The sequence below is a fragment of the Eucyclogobius newberryi genome, unplaced genomic scaffold (assembly GCF_026437365.1).
Source record: "Eucyclogobius newberryi isolate DKJ021-1_F unplaced genomic scaffold, fEucNew1.0.hap1 SCAF_7, whole genome shotgun sequence".
NCBI classification, from domain to species: domain Eukaryota; kingdom Metazoa; phylum Chordata; class Actinopteri; order Gobiiformes; family Gobiidae; genus Eucyclogobius; species Eucyclogobius newberryi.
In genome coordinates this window covers 29,981,225-29,998,917 of record NW_027316389.1, presented here as the reverse complement: position 1 = coordinate 29,998,917, position 17,693 = coordinate 29,981,225, and the positions used below count along the sequence as shown (strand labels likewise).

The window sequence follows — 17,693 nt, the reverse complement described above, 5'->3', positions numbered from 1 at the left end:
GTAAATGTGAGAGTGAATGTGAGAGTGAATGTGAGAGTGAATGTGAGAGTGAATGTGAGAGTGAGTGAATGTTAGAGTGAGTGAATGTTAGAGTGAGTGAATGTTAGAGTGAGTGAATGTGAGCGTGAGTGTGAGTGAATGTGAGAGTGAGTGAATGTGAGAGTGAATGTGAGAGTGAGTGAATGTGAGAGTGAGTGAATGTGAGAGTGAATGTGAGAGTGAGTGTGAGAGTGAATGTGAGAGTGAATGTGAGAGTGAATGTGAGAGTGAATGTGAGAGTGAATGTGAGAGTGAGTGAGTGAATGTGAGAGTAAATGTGAGAGTGAATGTGAGAGTGAATGTGAGAGTGAATGTGAGAGTAAATGTGAGAGTGAATGTGAGAGTGAATGTGAGAGTGAGTGAATGTGAGAGTGAGTGAATGTGAGAGTGAGTGAATGTGAGAGTAAATGTGAGAGTAAATGTGAGAGTGAGTGAATGTGAGAGTGAGTGAATGTGAGAGTGAATGTGAGAGTGAGTGAATGTGAGAGTAAATGTGAGAGTAAATGTGAGAGTGAGTGAATGTGAGAGTGAATGTGAGAGTGAGTGAATGTGAGAGTGAATGTGAGTGTGAGTGAATGTGAGTGTGAGTAAATGTGAGAGTGAGTGAATGTGAGAGTGAGTGAATGTGAGAGTGAGTGAATGTGAGAGTGAGTGAATGTGAGAGTGAGTGAATGTGAGAGTGAATGTGAGAGTGAGTGAATGTGAGAGTAAATGTGAGAGTGAATGTGAGAGTAAATGTGAGAGTAAATGTGAGAGTGAATGTGAGAGTGAGTGAATGTGAGAGTGAATGTGAGAGTGAGTGAATGTGAGAGTGAGTGAATGTGAGAGTGAGTGAATGTGAGAGTGAGTGAATGTGAGAGTGAGTAAATGTGAGAGTGAGTGAATGTGAGAGTGAGTGAATGTGAGAGTGAGTGAATGTGAGAGTGAGTGAATGTGAGAGTGAGTGAATGTGAGAGTGAGTGAATGTGAGAGTGAATGTGAGAGTAAATGTGAGAGTGAGTGAATGTGAGTGAATGTGAGAGTGAGTGAATGTGAGAGTGAGTGAATGTGAGAGTGAGTGAATGTGAGTGAGTGAATGTGAGAGTGAGTGAATGTGAGAGTGAGTGAATGTGAGAGTGAGTGAATGTAAGAGTGAGAGTGAATGTGAGAGTGAATGTGAGAGTGAATGTGAGAGTGAATGTGAGAGTGAATGTGAGAGTGAATGTGAGAGTGAGAGTGAATGTGAGAGTGAATGTGAGAGTGAGTGAATGTGAGAGTGAGTGTGAGAGTGAATGTGAGAGTGAGTGAATGTGAGAGTGAGTGAATGTGAGAGTGAGTAAATGTGAGAGTAAATGTGAGAGTGAGTGTGAGAGTGAGTGTGAGAGTGAATGTGAGAGTGAATGTGAGAGTGAGTGAATGTGAAAGTGAGTGAATGTGAGAGTGAGTGAATGTGAGAGTGAGTGTGAGAGTGAGTGTGAGTGAATGTGAGAGTGAATGTGAGAGTGAGTGAATGTGAAAGTGAGTGAATGTGAGTGAGTGTTAGAGTGAATGTGAGAGTGAATGTGAGAGTGAATGTGAGAGTGAATGTTAGAGTGAGTGAATGTTAGAGTGAGTGAATGTTAGAGTGAGTGAGTGTGAGAGTGAATGTGAGAGTGAGTGTGAGAGTGAATGTGAGAGTGAGTGAATGTGAGAGTGAATGTTGAGAGTGAATGTTGAGAGTGAATGTTGAGAGTGAATGTTGAGAGTGAATGTGAGAGTGAATGTGAGAGTGAATGTGAGAGTGAATGTGAGAGTGAATGTGAGAGTGAGTGTGAGAGTGAATGTGAGAGTGAATGTGAGATTGAACATGAGAGTGAGTGTGAGAGTGAGTGTGAGAGTGAATGTGAGAGTGAATGTGAGAGTGAATGTTGAGAGTGAATGTGAGAGTGAATGTGAGTGTGAGATTGAATGTGAGAGTGAGTGAATGTGAGAGTGAGTGAATGTGAGAGTGAGTGAATGTCAGAGTGAATGTGAGAGTGAATGTGAGAGTAAATGTGAGAGTGAATGTGAGAGTGAATGTGAGAGTGAATGTGAGAGTGAGTGAATGTTAGAGTGAGTGAATGTTAGAGTGAGTGAATGTGAGCGTGAGTGTGAGTGAATGTGAGAGTGAGTGAATGTGAGAGTGAATGTGAGAGTGAGTGAATGTTAGAGTGAGTGAATGTTAGAGTGAGTGAATGTGAGCGTGAGTGTGAGTGAATGTGAGAGTGAATGTGAGAGTGAGTGAATGTTAGAGTGAGTGTTAGAGTGAGTGTGAGAGTGAGTGTGAATGTTGAGAGTGAATGTTGAGAGTGAGTGTGAGAGTGAGTGTGAGAGTGAATGTGAGAGTGAATGTGAGAGTGAATGTGAGAGTGAATGTGAGAGTGAGTGTGAGAGTGAGTGTGAGAGTGAATGTGAGAGTGAATGAATGTGAGAGTGAGTGAATGTGAGAGTGAATGAATGTGAGAGTGAGTGAATGTGAGAGTGAGTGAATGTGAGAGTGAGTGAATGTGAGAGTGAATGTGAGAGTGAGTGAATGTGAGAGTAAATGTGAGAGTGAGTGAATGTGAGAGTGAATGTGAGTGAGTGAATGTGAGAGTGAGTGAATGTGAGAGTGAGTGAATGTGAGAGTGAGTGAATGTGAGAGTGAATGTGAGAGTGAATGTGAGAGTGAGTGAATGTGAGAGTGAATGTGAGAGTGAATGTGAGAGTGAGTGAATGTGAGAGTGAGTGAATGTGAGAGTGAGTAAATGTGAGAGTAAATGTGAGAGTGAATGTGAGAGTGAGTGAATGTGAGAGTGAATGTTAGAGTGAGTGTGAGAGTGAGTGTTGAGAGTGAGTGTTGAGAGTGAGTGTTGAGAGTGAATGTTGAGAGTGAATGTTGAGAGTGAATGTTGAGAGTGAATGTTGAGAGTGAATGTTGAGAGTGAGTGTGAGAGTGAATGTGAGAGTGAATGTTGAGAGTGAATGTGAATGTGAGAGTGAGTGAATGTGAGAGTGAGTGAATGTGAGAGTGAATGTGAGAGTGAATGTGAGAGTAAATGTGAGAGTGAATGTGAGAATGAGTGAGAGTGAGTGAGTGTGAGAGTGAATGTTAGAGTGAGTGAATGTTAGAGTGAGTGAATGTTAGAGTGAGTGAATGTTAGAGTGAGTGAATGTGAGAGTAAATGTGAGAGTGAGTGTGAGAGTGAGTGTGAGAGTGAGTGTGAGAGTGAATGTGAGAGTGAGTGAATGTGAGAGTGAATGTTAGAGTGAGTGTGAGAGTGAGTGTGAGTGTTGAGAGTGAATGTTGAGAGTGAATGTTGAGAGTGAATGTTGAGAGTGAATGTTGAGAGTGAATGTGAGAGTGAATGTGAGAGTGAATGTGAGAGTGAATGTGAGAGTGAGTGTGAGAGTGAATGTGAGAGTGAATGTGAGAGTGAACATGAGAGTGAGTGTGAGAGTGAATGTGAGAGTGAATGTTGAGAGTGAATGTGAGAGTGAATGTGAGTGTGAGAGTGAATGTGAGTGTGAGAGTGAATGTGAGAGTGAGTGAATGTGAGAGTGAATGTGAGAGTGAATGTGAGAGTGAGTGTGAGAGTGAATGTGAGAGTGAATGTGAGAGTGAACATGAGAGTGAGTGTGAGAGTGAATGTGAGAGTGAATGTTGAGAGTGAATGTGAGAGTGAATGTGAGTGTGAGAGTGAATGTGAGTGTGAGAGTGAATGTGAGAGTGAGTGAATGTGAGAGTGAGTGAATGTGAGAGTGAGTGAATGTCAGAGTGAATGTCAGAGTGAATGTGAGAGTAAATGTGAGAGTGAATGTGAGAGTGAATGTGAGAGTGAATGTGAGAGTGAATGTGAGAGTGAGTGAATGTTAGAGTGAGTGAATGTGAGAGTGAATGTGAGAGTGAGTGAATGTTAGAGTGAGTGAATGTTAGAGTGAGTGAATGTGAGCGTGAGTGTGAGTGAATGTGAGAGTGAGTGAATGTGAGAGTGAATGTGAGAGCGAGTGAATGTTAGAGTGAGTTTTAGAGTGAGTGTGAGAGTGAATGTTGAGAGTGAATTGTGAGAGTGAGTGTGAGAGTGAGTGTGAGAGTGAGTGTGAGAGTGAATGTGAGAGTGAATGTGAGAGTGAATGTGAGAGTGAATGTGAGAGTGAATGTGAGAGTGAATGTGAGAGTGAACGTGAGAGTGAACGTGAGAGTGAATGTGAGAGTGAGTGTGAGAGTGAGTGTGAGAGTGAATGTGAGAGTGAATGAATGTGAGAGTGAGTGAATGTGAGAGTGAGTGAATGTGAGAGTGAGTGAATGTGAGAGTGAATGTGAGAGTGAGTGAATGTGAGAGTAAATGTGAGAGTGAATGTGAGAGTAAATGTGAGAGTGAGTGAATGTGAGAGTGAATGTGAGAGTGAGTGAATGTGAGAGTGAGTGAATGTGAGAGTGAGTGAATGTGAGAGTGAATGTGAGAGTGAATGTGAGAGTGAATGTGAGAGTGAATGTGAGAGTGAATGTGAGAGTGAGTGAATGTGAGAGTGAATGTGAGTGAATGTGAGAGTGAGTGAATGTGAGAGTGAGTGAATGTGAGAGTGAGTAAATGTGAGAGTAAATGTGAGAGTGAATGTGAGAGTGAGTGAATGTGAGAGTGAATGTTAGAGTGAGTGTGAGAGTGAGTGTTGAGAGTGAGTGTTGAGAGTGAGTGTTGAGAGTGAATGTTGAGAGTGAATGTTGAGAGTGAATGTTGAGAGTGAATGTTGAGAGTGAATGTTGAGAGTGAATGTTGAGTGAGTGTGAGTGTGAGAGTGAATGTGAGAGTGAATGTTGAGAGTGAATGTGAGAGTGAGTGAATGTGAGAGTGAGTGAATGTGAGAGTGAATGTGAGAGTGAATGTGAGAGTAAATGTGAGAGTGAATGTTAGAGTGAGTGAATGTTAGAGTGAGTGAATGTGAGAGTAAATGTGAGAGTGAGTGTGAGAGTGAATGTGAGATTGAGTGTGAGAGTGAGTGTGAGAGTGAATGTGAGAGTGAGTGAATGTGAGAGTGAATGTTAGAGTGAGTGTGAGAGTGAGTGTGAGTGTTGAGAGTGAATGTTGAGAGTGAATGTTGAGAGTGAATGTTGAGAGTGAATGTGAGAGTGAATGTTGAGAGTGAATGTGAGAGTGAATGTGAGAGTGAATGTGAGAGTGAGTGTGAGAGTGAATGTGAGAGTGAATGTGAGAGTGAATGTTAGAGTGAGTGTGAGAGTGAATGTGAGAGTGAATGTGAGAGTGAATGTTGAGAGTGAATGTTGAGAGTGAATGTGAGAGTGAATGTGAGAGTGAATGTGAGAGTGAGTGTGAATGTTGAGAGTGAATGTTGAGAGTGAATGTTGAGAGTGAATGTGAGAGTGAATGTGAGAGTGAATGTGAGTGTGAGAGTGAATGTGAGAGTGAGTGAATGTGAGAGTGAGTGAATGTGAGAGTGAGTGAATGTGAGAGTGAGTGAATGTGAGAGTGAGTGAATGTGAGAGTGAGTGAATGTGAGAGTGAATGTGAGAGTGAATGTGAGTGTGAGAGTGAGTGTGAGAGTGAGCGTGAGAGTGAACGTGAGAGTGAACGTGAGAGTGAACGTGAGAGTGAATGTGAGAGTGAATGTGAGAGTGAATGTGAGAGTGAATGTGAGAGTGAATGTGAGAGTGAATGTGAGAGTGAATGTGAGAGTGAATGTGAGTGTGAGAGTGAATGTTGAGAGTGAATGTGAGAGTGAATGTGAGTGTGAGAGTGAATGTGAGAGTGAGTGAATGTGAGAGTGAGTGAATGTGAGAGTGAATGTGAGAGTGAATGTGAGAGTAAATGTGAGAGTGAATGTGAGAGTGAGTGTGAGAGTGAATGTGAGAGTGAGTGAATGTGAGAGTGAGTGAATGTGAGAGTGAGTGAATGTGAGTGAGTGTGAGAGTGAATGTGAGAGTGAATGTGAGAGTGAGTGAATGTTAGAGTGAGTGAATGTGAGAGTAAATGTGAGAGTGAGTGAATGTGAGAGTGAATGTGAGAGTGAGTGAATGTTAGAGTGAGTGAGTGTGAGAGTGAATGTGAGAGTGAGTGAATGTGAGAGTGAATGTGAGAGTGAGTGAATGTTAGAGTGAGTGTTAGAGTGAGTGTTGAGAGTGAGTGTGAGAGTGAATGTTGAGAGTGAATGTGGGAGTGAATGTTAGAGTGAGTGTGAGAGTGAATGTGAGAGTGAGTGAATGTGAGAGTAAATGTGAGAGTAAATGTGAGAGTGAGTGAATGTGAGAGTGAATGTGAGAGTGAGTGAATGTGAGAGTGAATGTGAGTGTGAGTGAATGTGAGAGTGAGTAAATGTGAGAGTGAGTGAATGTGAGAGTGAGTGAATGTGAGAGTGAGTGAATGTGAGAGTGAGTGAATGTGAGAGTGAGTGAATGTGAGAGTGAATGTGATAGTGAGTGAATGTGAGAGTAAATGTGAGAGTGAATGTGAGAGTGAATGTGAGAGTAAATGTGAGAGTGAGTGAATGTGAGAGTGAGTGAATGTGAGAGTGAGTGAATGTGAGAGTGAGTGAATGTGAGAGTGAGTGAATGTGAGAGTGAGTGAATGTGAGAGTGAGTGAATGTGAGAGTGAGTGAATGTGAGAGTGAGTGAATGTGAGAGTGAGTGAATGTGAGAGTGAGTGAATGTGAGAGTGAATGTGAGAGTAAATGTGAGAGTGAGTGAATGTGAGAGTGAGTGAATGTGAGAGTGAGTGAATGTGAGAGTGAGTGAATGTGAGTGAGTGAATGTGAGAGTGAGTGAATGTGAGAGTGAGTGAATGTGAGAGTGAGTGAATGTGAGAGTGAGTGAATGTAAGAGTGAGTGAATGTAAGAGTGAGAGTGAATGTGAGAGTGAATGTGAGAGTGAATGTGAGAGTGAGAGTGAATGTGAGAGTGAATGTGAGAGTGAGTGAATGTGAGAGTGAGTGTGAGAGTGAATGTGAGAGTGAGTGAATGTGAGAGTGAGTAAATGTGAGAGTAAATGTGAGAGTGAGTGTGAGAGTGAGTGTGAGAGTGAGTGTGAGAGTGAATGTGAGAGTGAGTGTGAGAGTGAGTGTGAGAGTGAGTGTGAATGTTGAGAGTGAATGTTGAGAGTGAATGTTGAGAGTGAATGTGAGAGTGAATGTTGAGAGTGAATGTTAGAGTGAATGTGAGAGTGAGTGTGAGAGTGAATGTGAGAGTGAATGTTGAGAGTGAATGTGAGAGTGAATGTGAATGTGAGAGTGAATGTGAATGTGAGAGTGAGTGAATGTGAGATTGAGTGAATGTGAGAGTGAATGTGAGTAAATGTGAGAGTGAATGTGAGAGTGAGTGTGAGAGTGAATGTGAGAGTGAGTGAATGTGAAAGTGAGTGAATGTGAGTGAGTGTGAGAGTGAATGTGAGAGTGAATGTGAGAGTGAATGTTAGAGTGAGTGAATGTTAGAGTGAGTGAATGTTAGAGTGAGTGAATGTTAGAGTGAGTGAATGTTAGAGTGAGTGAATGTGAGAGTAAATGTGAGAGTGAGTGTGAGAGTGAATGTGAGAGTGAGTGTGAGAGTGAATGTGAGAGTGAATGTGAGAGTGAGTGAATGTGAGAGTGAATGTTGAGAGTGAATGTTGAGAGTGAATGTTGAGAGTGAATGTGAGAGTGAATGTGAGAGTGAATGTGAGAGTGAATGTGAGAGTGAGTGTGAGAGTGAATGTGAGAGTGAATGTGAGAGTGAACATGAGAGTGAGTGTGAGAGTGAGTGTGAGAGTGAATGTGAGAGTGAATGTGAGAGTGAATGTTAGAGTGAGTGTGAGAGTGAATGTGAGAGTGAATGTGAGAGTGAATGTTGAGAGTGAATGTTGAGAGTGAATGTGAGAGTGAGTGTGAGAGTGAATGTGAGAGTGAATGTGAGTGTGAGAGTGAATGTGAGAGTGAATGTTGAGAGTGAATGTGAGAGTGAATGTGAGTGTGAGAGTGAATGTGAGAGTGAATGTGAGAGTGAGTGAATGTGAGAGTGAGTGAATGTCAGAGTGAATGTGAGAGTGAATGTGAGAGTAAATGTGAGAGTGAATGTGAGAGTGAATGTGAGAGTGAATGTGAGAGTGAATGTGAGAGTGAGTGAATGTTAGAGTGAGTGAATGTTAGAGTGAGTGAATGTTAGAGTGAGTGAATGTGAGCGTGAGAGTGAGTGAATGTGAGAGTGAATGTTAGAGTGAGTGAATGTTAGAGTGAGTGTTAGAGTGAGTGTGAGAGTGAGTGTGAATGTTGAGAGTGAATGTGAGAGTGAGTGTGAGAGTGAGTGTGAGAGTGAATGTGAGAGTGAATGTGAGAGTGAATGTGAGAGTGAATGTGAGAGTGAACGTGAGAGTGAGTGTGAGTGTGAGAGTGAATGTGAGAGTGAGTGAATGTGAGAGTGAGTGAATGTGAGAGTGAATGTGAGAGTGAGTGAATGTGAGAGTGAGTGAATGTGAGAGTAAATGTGAGAGTGAATGTGAGAGTGAATGTGAGAGTGAGTGAATGTGAGAGTGAGTGAATGTGAGAGTGAGTGAATGTGAGAGTGAATGTGAGAGTGAATGTGAGAGTGAATGTGAGAGTGAATGTGAGAGTGAGTGAATGTGAGAGTGAGTGAATGTGAGAGTGAGTGAATGTGAGAGTGAGTAAATGTGAGAGTGAATGTGAGAGTGAGTGAATGTGAGAGTGAGTGAATGTGAGAGTGAGTGTGAGACTGAGTGTGAGAGTGAGTGTGAGTGTTGAGAGTGAGTGTTGAGAGTGAATGTTGAGAGTGAATGTTGAGAGTGAATGTTGAGAGTGAATGTGAATGTGAGAGTGAGTGAATGTGAGAGTGAGTGAATGTGAGAGTGAGTGAATGTGAGAGTGAATGTGAGAGTGAATGTGAGAGTGAATGTGAGAGTGAATGTGAATGTGAGAGTGAGTGAATGTGAGAGTGAGTGAATGTGAGAGTGAGTGAATGTGAGAGTGAATGTGAGAGTGAATGTGAGAGTGAATGTGAGAGTAAATGTGAGAGTGAATGTGAGAGTGAGTGAGAGAGTGTGAGAGTGAATGTGAGAGTGAGTGAATGTGAGAGTGAGTGAATGTGAGAGTGAGTGAATGTGAGTGAGTGTGAGAGTGAATGTGAGAGTGAATGTGAGACTGAGTGTGAGAGTGAGTGTGAGTGTTGAGAGTGAGTGTTGAGAGTGAATGTTGAGAGTGAATGTTGAGAGTGAATGTTGAGAGTGAATGTGAATGTGAGAGTGAGTGAATGTGAGAGTGAGTGAATGTGAGAGTGAGTGAATGTGAGAGTGAATGTGAGAGTGAATGTGAGAGTGAATGTGAGAGTGAATGTGAATGTGAGAGTGAGTGAATGTGAGAGTGAGTGAATGTGAGAGTGAGTGAATGTGAGAGTGAATGTGAGAGTGAATGTGAGAGTGAATGTGAGAGTAAATGTGAGAGTGAATGTGAGAGTGAATGTGAGAGTGAATGTGAGAGTGAGTGAAAGTGAGAGTGAGTGAAAGTGAGAGTGAGTGAATGTTAGAGTGAGTGAATGTTAGAGTGAGTGAATGTTAGAGTGAGTGAATGTGAGAGTGAGTGAATGTTAGAGTGAGTGAATGTGAGAGTAAATGTGAGAGTGAGTGTGAGAGTGAATGTGAGAGTGAGTGTGAGAGTGAGTGTGAGAGTGAATGTGAGAGTGAGTGAATGTGAGAGTGAATGTTAGAGTGAGTGTGAGAGTGAGTGTGAGTGTTGAGAGTGAATGTTGAGAGTGAATGTTGAGAGTGAATGTGAGAGTGAATGTTGAGAGTGAATGTGAGAGTGAATGTGAGAGTGAATGTGAGAGTGAGTGTGAGAGTGAATGTGAGAGTGAATGTGAGAGTGAATGTTAGAGTGAATGTTAGAGTGAATGTTGAGAGTGAATGTGAGAGTGAATGTTGAGAGTGAATGTTGAGAGTGAATGTGAGAGTGAATGTGAGAGTGAGTGTGAGAGTGAATGTGAGAGTGAATGTGAGTGTGAGAGTGAATGTGAGAGTGAATGTTGAGAGTGAATGTTGAGAGTGAATGTTGAGAGTGAATGTGAGAGTGAATGTGAGTGTGAGAGTGAATGTGAGAGTGAGTGAATGTGAGAGTGAGTGAATGTGAGAGTGAGTGAATGTGAGAGTGAGTGAATGTGAGAGTGAGTGAATGTGAGAGTGAATGTTGACAGTGAATGTGAGAGTGAATGTTGACAGTGAATGTGAGAGTGAATGTGAGAGTGAATGTGAGAGTGAATGTGAGAGTGAATGTGAGAGTGAATGTGAGAGTGAGTGTGAGAGTGAACATGAGAGTGAACGTGAGAGTGAATGTGAGAGTGAATGTGAGAGTGAATGTGAGAGTGAATGTGAGAGTGAATGTTAGAGTGAATGTTAGAGTGAGTGTGAGAGTGAATGTGAATGTGAGAGTGAATGTGAGAGTGAATGTGAGAGTGAATGTTGAGAGTGAATGTGAGAGTGAATGTGAGAGTGAATGTGAGTGTGAGAGTGAATGTTGAGAGTGAATGTGAGAGTGAATGTTGAGAGTGAATGTTGAGAGTGAATGTGAGTGTGAGAGTGAATGTGAGAGTGAGTGAATGTGAGAGTGAGTGAATGTGAGAGTGAGTGAATGTGAGAGTAAATGTGAGAGTAAATGTGAGAGTGAATGTGAGAGTGAATGTGAGAGTGAGTGAATGTGAGAGTGAATGTGAGAGTGAGTGAATGTGAGAGTGAGTGAATGTGAGTGAGTGTGAGAGTGAATGTGAGAGTGAATGTGAGAGTGAATGTGAGAGTGAATGTGAGAGTGAGTGAATGTTAGAGTGAGCGAATGTGAGAGTAAATGTGAGAGTGAGTGAATGTGAGAGTGAGTGAATGTGAGTGAGTGTGAGAGTGAATGTGAGAGTGAATGTGAGAGTGAATGTGAGAGTGAGTGAATGTTAGAGTGAGTGAATGTGAGAGTAAATGTGAGAGTGAGTGAATGTTAGAGTGAGTGTGAGAGTGAATGTGAGAGTGAGTAAATGTGAGAGTAAATGTGAGAGTGAGTGTGAGGGTGAGTGTGAGTGTGAGAGTGAATGTGAGAGTGAGTGAATGTGAGAGTGAGTGTGAGAGTGAGTGTGAGAGTGAGTGTGAGAGTGAGTGTGAGAGTGAGTGTGAGTGTTGAGAGTGAGTGTTGAGAGTGAGTGTTGAGAGTGAATGTTGAGAGTGAATGTTGAGAGTGAATGTTGAGAGTGAATGTGAGAGTGAGTGTGAGAGTGAATGTTGAGAGTGAATGTGAATGTGAGAGTGAGTGAATGTGAGAGTGAGTGAATGTGAGAGTGAGTGAATGTGAGAGTGAATGTGAGAGTGAATGTGAGAGTAAATGTGAGAGTGAATGTGAGAGTGAGTGAGAGTGAGTGAGTGTGAGAGTGAATGTGAGAGTGAGTGAATGTGAGAGTGAGTGAATGTGAGAGTGAGTGAATGTGAGTGAGTGTGAGAGTGAATGTGAGAGTGAATGTGAGAGTGAATGTGAGAGTGAATGTGAGAGTGAATGTTAGAGTGAGTGAATGTTAGAGTGAGTGAATGTTAGAGTGAGTGAATGTTAGAGTGAGTGAATGTTAGAGTGAGTGAATGTGAGAGTAAATGTGAGAGTGAGTGTGAGAGTGAATGTGAGAGTGAGTGTGAGAGTGAGTGTGAGAGTGAATGTGAGAGTGAGTGAATGTGAGAGTGAGTGTGAGAGTGAATGTGAGAGTGAATGTGAGAGTGAATGTGAGAGTGAATGTGAGAGTGAATGTGAGAGTGAGTGAATGTGAGAGTGAGTGAATGTGAGTGAGTGTGAGAGTGAATGTGAGAGTGAATGTGAGAGTGAATGTGAGAGTGAATGTGAGAGTGAGTGAATGTTAGAGTGAGTGAATGTGAGAGTAAATGTGAGAGTGAGTGAATGATAGAGTGAGTGAGTGTGAGAGTGAATGTGAGAGTGAGTGAATGTGAGAGTGAATGTGAGAGTGAGTGAATGTTAGAGTGAGTGTTAGAGTGAGTGTTGAGAGTGAGTGTGAGAGTGAATGTTGAGAGTGAATGTTGAGAGTGAATGTGGGAGTGAATGTTAGAGTGAGTGTGAGAGTGAATGTGAGAGTGAATGTGAGAGTGAATGTGAGAGTGAATGTGAGAGTGAGTGTGAGAGTGAACGTGAGAGTGAATGTTGAGAGTGAATGTGAGAGTGAATGTGAGAGTGAATGTTGAGAGTGAATGTGAGAGTGAATGTGAGAGTGAGTGTGAGAGTGAGTGTGAGAGTGAATGTGAGAGTGAGTGTGAGAGTGAATGTGAGAGTGAGTGTGAGAGTGAATGTGAGAGTGAATGTGAGAGTGAGTGTGAGAGTGAGTGAGTGTGAGAGTGAATGTGAGAGTGAATGTGAGAGTGAGTGTGAGAGTGAATGTGAGAGTGAATGTGAGAGTGAGTGTGAGAGTGAATGTGAGAGTGAATGTGAGAGTGAATGTGAGAGTGAATGTGAGAGTGAATGTGAGAGTGAATGTGAGAGTGAATGTGAGAGTGAGAGTGAGTGTGAGAGTGAATGTGAGAGTGAGTGTGAGAGTGAATGTTTGTCTGTGTGTCTCTGTCTTAACCCTGCGACAAGCTGGCCCCTGTCCCGGGTGAACCCCCCTAAAGCCCAAAGTCACGGAAATAGGGGTCGCAAGTGACTGGAGCCTAACGGGAACAAGCGGTAAAAAAATTATGAATGAAAAGCACAAAAGTTTATTATTTGTAATGTAACTTTTTCATAAGGGTGACTTACATGTGAACAAATAGGGGGTTAAAATAAAAAGTTATACATTTTAACACTTGTTTCTTTGCAACACATAAGTTTGTTTTGCTCAAATGTATGCGTTTGCTATTGTACAATTAGTTTCTGTTTCAAATACTGTTTATTACATTGGCATATGAACAGAAAAGTTGACGATTGATTTAATGCATATCCTGAAGAAAACCAAGACATGGTCGAATAAATAAAAGGACATCTATTTAGAGTCCCTCAGATCACCACTTGCAGGCTTTTTTTTAACCTTTTTTTTTTATATATCAATTTTTTTTTGTAAAATAGTTTTCATACTTTTCCTTTGATGCACTTCGTACCTTCTTTAACAGATCCTCCAGGAGACTCATGTTGGGCTCCTGAGCTTTGATGGTGTGGGAGAAGAACGCGTAGGTCTTCTTGGGCATCACCACATCCTCTGACATCCTCTTCACTCCGACTATGAGCGATGCCTCAGAAATATCCTCTTGAACAGTGGCCCCAGCCTTTGCGTAGTACTGAAACACGACACGTTACACCAGAAAGCATTTAAGTGAGCAGCTTTCCACATTCTGTCCATGAGTGGTAATGTGGACCTTGTTCTGGGAAGTATAAAACTCATTGGGCTAAATCAGTTTGTATATTTCGTGATGGCAATGCTGCATTTTGTCTCCTTCTTTGATGTAACTTATTTTAACTTTGTGAATTTATTTGATTATTATTACATTTGAAGGGGAAATATTATGCTAAATCAATGGGCTTTTATACTCTTGTTACCACAGTGTTTACGCAAAGTTGTATTTTGCTTGATTACTTGATTACTGCATATTTGATGACCCCTGTATTGTCCTGCAGCCGTCACGTGTATTGAACATTGTGCTGTGTATGTGTTCTATGTCGTTTCTGTCCTGACCTGCCAGGGACAGAATCAGGGACGACAAATGGAAGGTAGCCAAGAGGCTATTTCTGGCATATTTATACTGTATGTTCATTAACATGCACTGTCCTTTTGAAATAAATTAATGTATAAATGTAACTGAGGCTGTTTTCACATACCCCTGATCTCCGCCCACATCCCTGCGTTTTTGTGATTAGTTGAAACTCCAGCTGATACATGTTGGGTTCTCTTCAAAACATACATTCTGCTGCAAGTCAATGAACCAGTCTTGATTATTAAGCAGTTTTAGATCAATATTGTAATTTACAATTGGAAAAAATGTAAATTGTTGTGATTGTCAATTATATTACAGTGCAATGTATTTTCAAACCTTTAGCAACTCAACAATAAATGTGAATCAAGTTAATTTCTAAATGATTTAAAGCACCCAACATATTTTGGTTGTATTTTCTTGGAGATGAAGATGCAATGGTAAACGGGTAACATTTTAAAACTTGAAGACTTGAATGATGGCATTTTGGAAAATATCAAAAATGATATAGCAGTATTTTTAGTTATTTTTCAATCTGTATCAAATAAGATAAGATAAGATATTCCTTTATTGTCCCACATGGGGAAATTTCATTGGTGCAACGCAGGTAGATACAGAGGTAGATACAGAAGAACAGATCACTTATAGGAAGTCTGAAAAACACTTTCAGTAGAAGATCTCCTATAAATAAATAAAAACTCCCATAGACAAATAAATAAATAAATACCATTGCATGTGATCCCGACGGTAATTGCACATGAATATGTGTCACGACAGCACATAGACTGCACATGAATTTCACAGTAATTGCACATGAATTCCAACAGCAATTGCACATACGACAGAATTGCACATCAGTATTAGGTTAGGTCAGTATTGCGACGGGATAACGTGACGATCTCCGGGTAAGACGACTGTTCTCCGCAGTTTCATCAGTTCTTCCTTTGTGGAAACGCGGTACGGCGCCGGCCGGGGGGCGGGGCCGGAGCCGGAGCCGGGGGGCGGGGCCGGAGCCGGGGGACTCAGAGCCAAGACACATCGCCACGACACGACGAAAACACTCAATCCAGCCGAATAAAGTCAAAACAAGTTAATTTAAAGCGATTCCAGTGCGTGTCCCGATCGTTCGTGAAGTTCCTCTTTCATATAAACGTGTATATAAACGTGTACCGACGACACGCCGTACTTTAGCGCGGCCGGAGGGCGCGGGGGGGGGCTGGTGGGCTCGCTCGGAGCTAGCTCACATCACAACAACACAACGAACGCAACGAAAAAACGCTCAAATCCAGCCGAAAAAAGTCAAAAACAGTTGAATTAAAAAACTATTCCAGCGCGTGTCCCTATCGTACAGTAAAATAGAAAAAATATACTAACTATATTTACAAAATATAGGAGATAAAGCACAATAAGTGTGTGCAGTTTTGCCCAATTGTTTTTTCTGCATCACTATAAACAGTAACAGGCATTGGACAATACACGACCTGTATTTATTTATATACTTATATATATTATGCGTTCCTAAGGTACAATGCACCAGTAAATAAAAGGTCCAATATGGTCACAAAGTTTACATGCAGAGGAATCAGACCACTCTGCCATCTACGACTGGTCACAGCGGCTGAGAGACATCATTTTGCATCAGCGCCAAAACTTTATAGTTACAATTACTAATTATTACACACTTTTTGTAAATTCAGATAAGCGAAACCCCTTTACATTATACATTTGATTTTCAGACAGGAATTGCGTGGCTCACACAAATTTGACATCCCTGTCGATTTCAAACGAGTACACAGTCAAACGCATGTCTGACATTCTTCTAACTGACGACTCGTTTCCCAAAATGCGACACAAGAAGTCAAGGACAGAGACTACTCCTTACTTTCTCATGTATGGCCCTGCGGTTGGAGGGCTGCACCAGGACTTTGACTCCAGCGTGGGTGAGCTCCTTCACGTGTCGGGGGGCCAGCGGGGCTCTCCTCTCCCAGGGGTTGATGTCTTCTCGACGGATGGCCATGACTGCTCTGTGGTGCTCATAGCGGCGCTGAACCGCGAAGAAGCTCGGCGTCCCACGGCCTCGGTGACGCAGCGCTCTCAACATGGCTGACTCTTCCCTGCTCAGGACAGACACATACAGCCGTGTGCTGCTGAAATCAAATTAAAGTATGGAATTAAATGGTAAACGTGAGGGTTGTTGATCCAAGTTACACTGAGTCAAATACACTGTAAAAAAACAGAATGATAAATGACAATATAACTGCTGATTTGAGTAGGGGTGGAATTACTGAAAGAAAGAAAAAAGAAACACACTGCTCATCTTTCTTGAGACGGATGAAGTGATGCTCTAATACGAGTGCAGCTCAATTTTAGTCCTGCTATATATATTTTATTCAAATTCAAATATGTTTGTGATGTGGTTCCACAAAGTTTGAGAATGACTGATCAAACTTTTTTACTTCAGATGGACTTTGATTCGTGGGGGGCCAGAGCCGTGTGAACAATAGTTTTTTTTAACCTGCTCAGGAGATCAGAGGGCAGGTTTGCTTTTGGGAGAGCGCTGCGTTAAACAACTTGACCTGAAACAAATGTAACTGTGCAAACAACACATTAGGACACAGGTCAAGCCATTACTGACAAACACCATCATAACTTCTACTCTCGACACATTGACATTAGCCAACTAGTGGATTTCATACGGTCAGTCCTCCTAACTCTACAGTACAGACCAAAAGTGTGTACGCACACCACAGAGTGAAGGCAAAAGGGCCAACAAGTGCTAAGCATATCTGGGAACTCCTTCAAGACTGAGTTAAGACCATTTCAGGTGACGACCTCTTGAAGCTCATCAAGAGAATGCCAAGAGTGGTTCTACTTTGAAGAACCTAGAATATAAGACATATTTTCACACTTTAAGTATATAATTCCACATGTGTTAATTCATAGTTTTGATGCCTTCAGTGTGAATCTACAATTTTCATGTGTCTAAACTTTTGGTCTGTACTATATATTAGAAGCCATTTTATAGCACAATATTGACTAAATAGTATGTTTGAAAAGGCAACAAACGGTCTTGCTCTGTGGCTAGCAGAGTTGACTGTGTGTTTATCTATTTAGCTTACCCACTTTTGTCTCCTTTTGCCACAGTTTAACTAGTTTAACTTGTTGCTTACACTTTATTTTTTGGTTAAAACCTGGCAACTATGATTTTAAAAAGGTATACAATGGAACTTTTTTTAAGGTTGCAACCAGCTCGTCTCCATGACGACGCTGATGCCTTGCCTGGAACGTTCCACAGTACAGCATTAAACTTATATCTGTTGCATTGTATTGAATTACATTCGTTATACTGCTTAGCAATACCTTGAAAGGCACACATTCTTACGGTTTCGCCTCTCCACAGATCTGATCTGTAACTTGGGCTGATGGCGTCACCACCTTGTCTCCTTGGAGATAGATCTGTTTAATGCCAAGTCATTTCCATTGAGTGGCTGAATAAAGTTTGTCTAAGCCAAAGTCTATACTATTTAACATTCTAGGTATTGCAATGTCTCCATGAAGACACAATATCACCAGAAAAGTTACGTAATGCACCTTTAATAGGTTAAAAACATGTGCACATTGACAAGAGGCTAGATGGCATTCCCTGTCGACATAGAAGATAGATTACTTGATGGTCAAACGCACAGACGTGTAAACAGACGTGTAAAGTCATTGCAGTCCGCACGTCGCCTGCTCAACTCGCGGATGTAGCAGAACTTTGTAAATACGCGACTCAAGTGTCCCTCACCGGCCCTCGCACATGGAACAGCAGACTGTGAGGCGTAACAACACACACAACACATAAACACATAAACACGCACCTTGTAATCGCTGTGTGTTGACCTCACCGACCCCGAGGAGGACAACGTGAAGTAAGTTTTGTCCTGACCACAGCGGCAGAGTCACCCTGAGCTGAAGTGAGCAGACGCGTGCGGGAAGAACGCAGGCAAGACGCTTACCCA

General features: G+C 41.9%; 1 protein-coding gene across 3 annotated transcripts in view; it reads right to left on the bottom strand.

Annotated features, from left to right (window-relative positions):
- aass (aminoadipate-semialdehyde synthase) overlaps positions 1–17,693 on the bottom strand; it is a 64,956-nt gene extending 47,263 nt beyond the window's left edge. The window contains exons 1-3 of one of the 3 annotated variants that reach the window (XM_072434921.1): positions 17,553–17,693; positions 15,575–15,806; positions 13,105–13,281 (exon numbers count right to left, since the gene is read on the bottom strand). In XM_072434921.1, the coding sequence (XP_072291022.1) occupies positions 13,105–13,281; positions 15,575–15,793 (396 nt within the window). In that variant the 5' untranslated portion in view covers positions 15,794–15,806; positions 17,553–17,693. Of the gene's footprint in view, positions 1–13,104; positions 13,282–15,574; positions 15,840–17,552 lie in introns of all 3 variants that reach the window. The other 2 variants (XM_072434918.1, XM_072434920.1) reach the window with 2 other exon arrangements.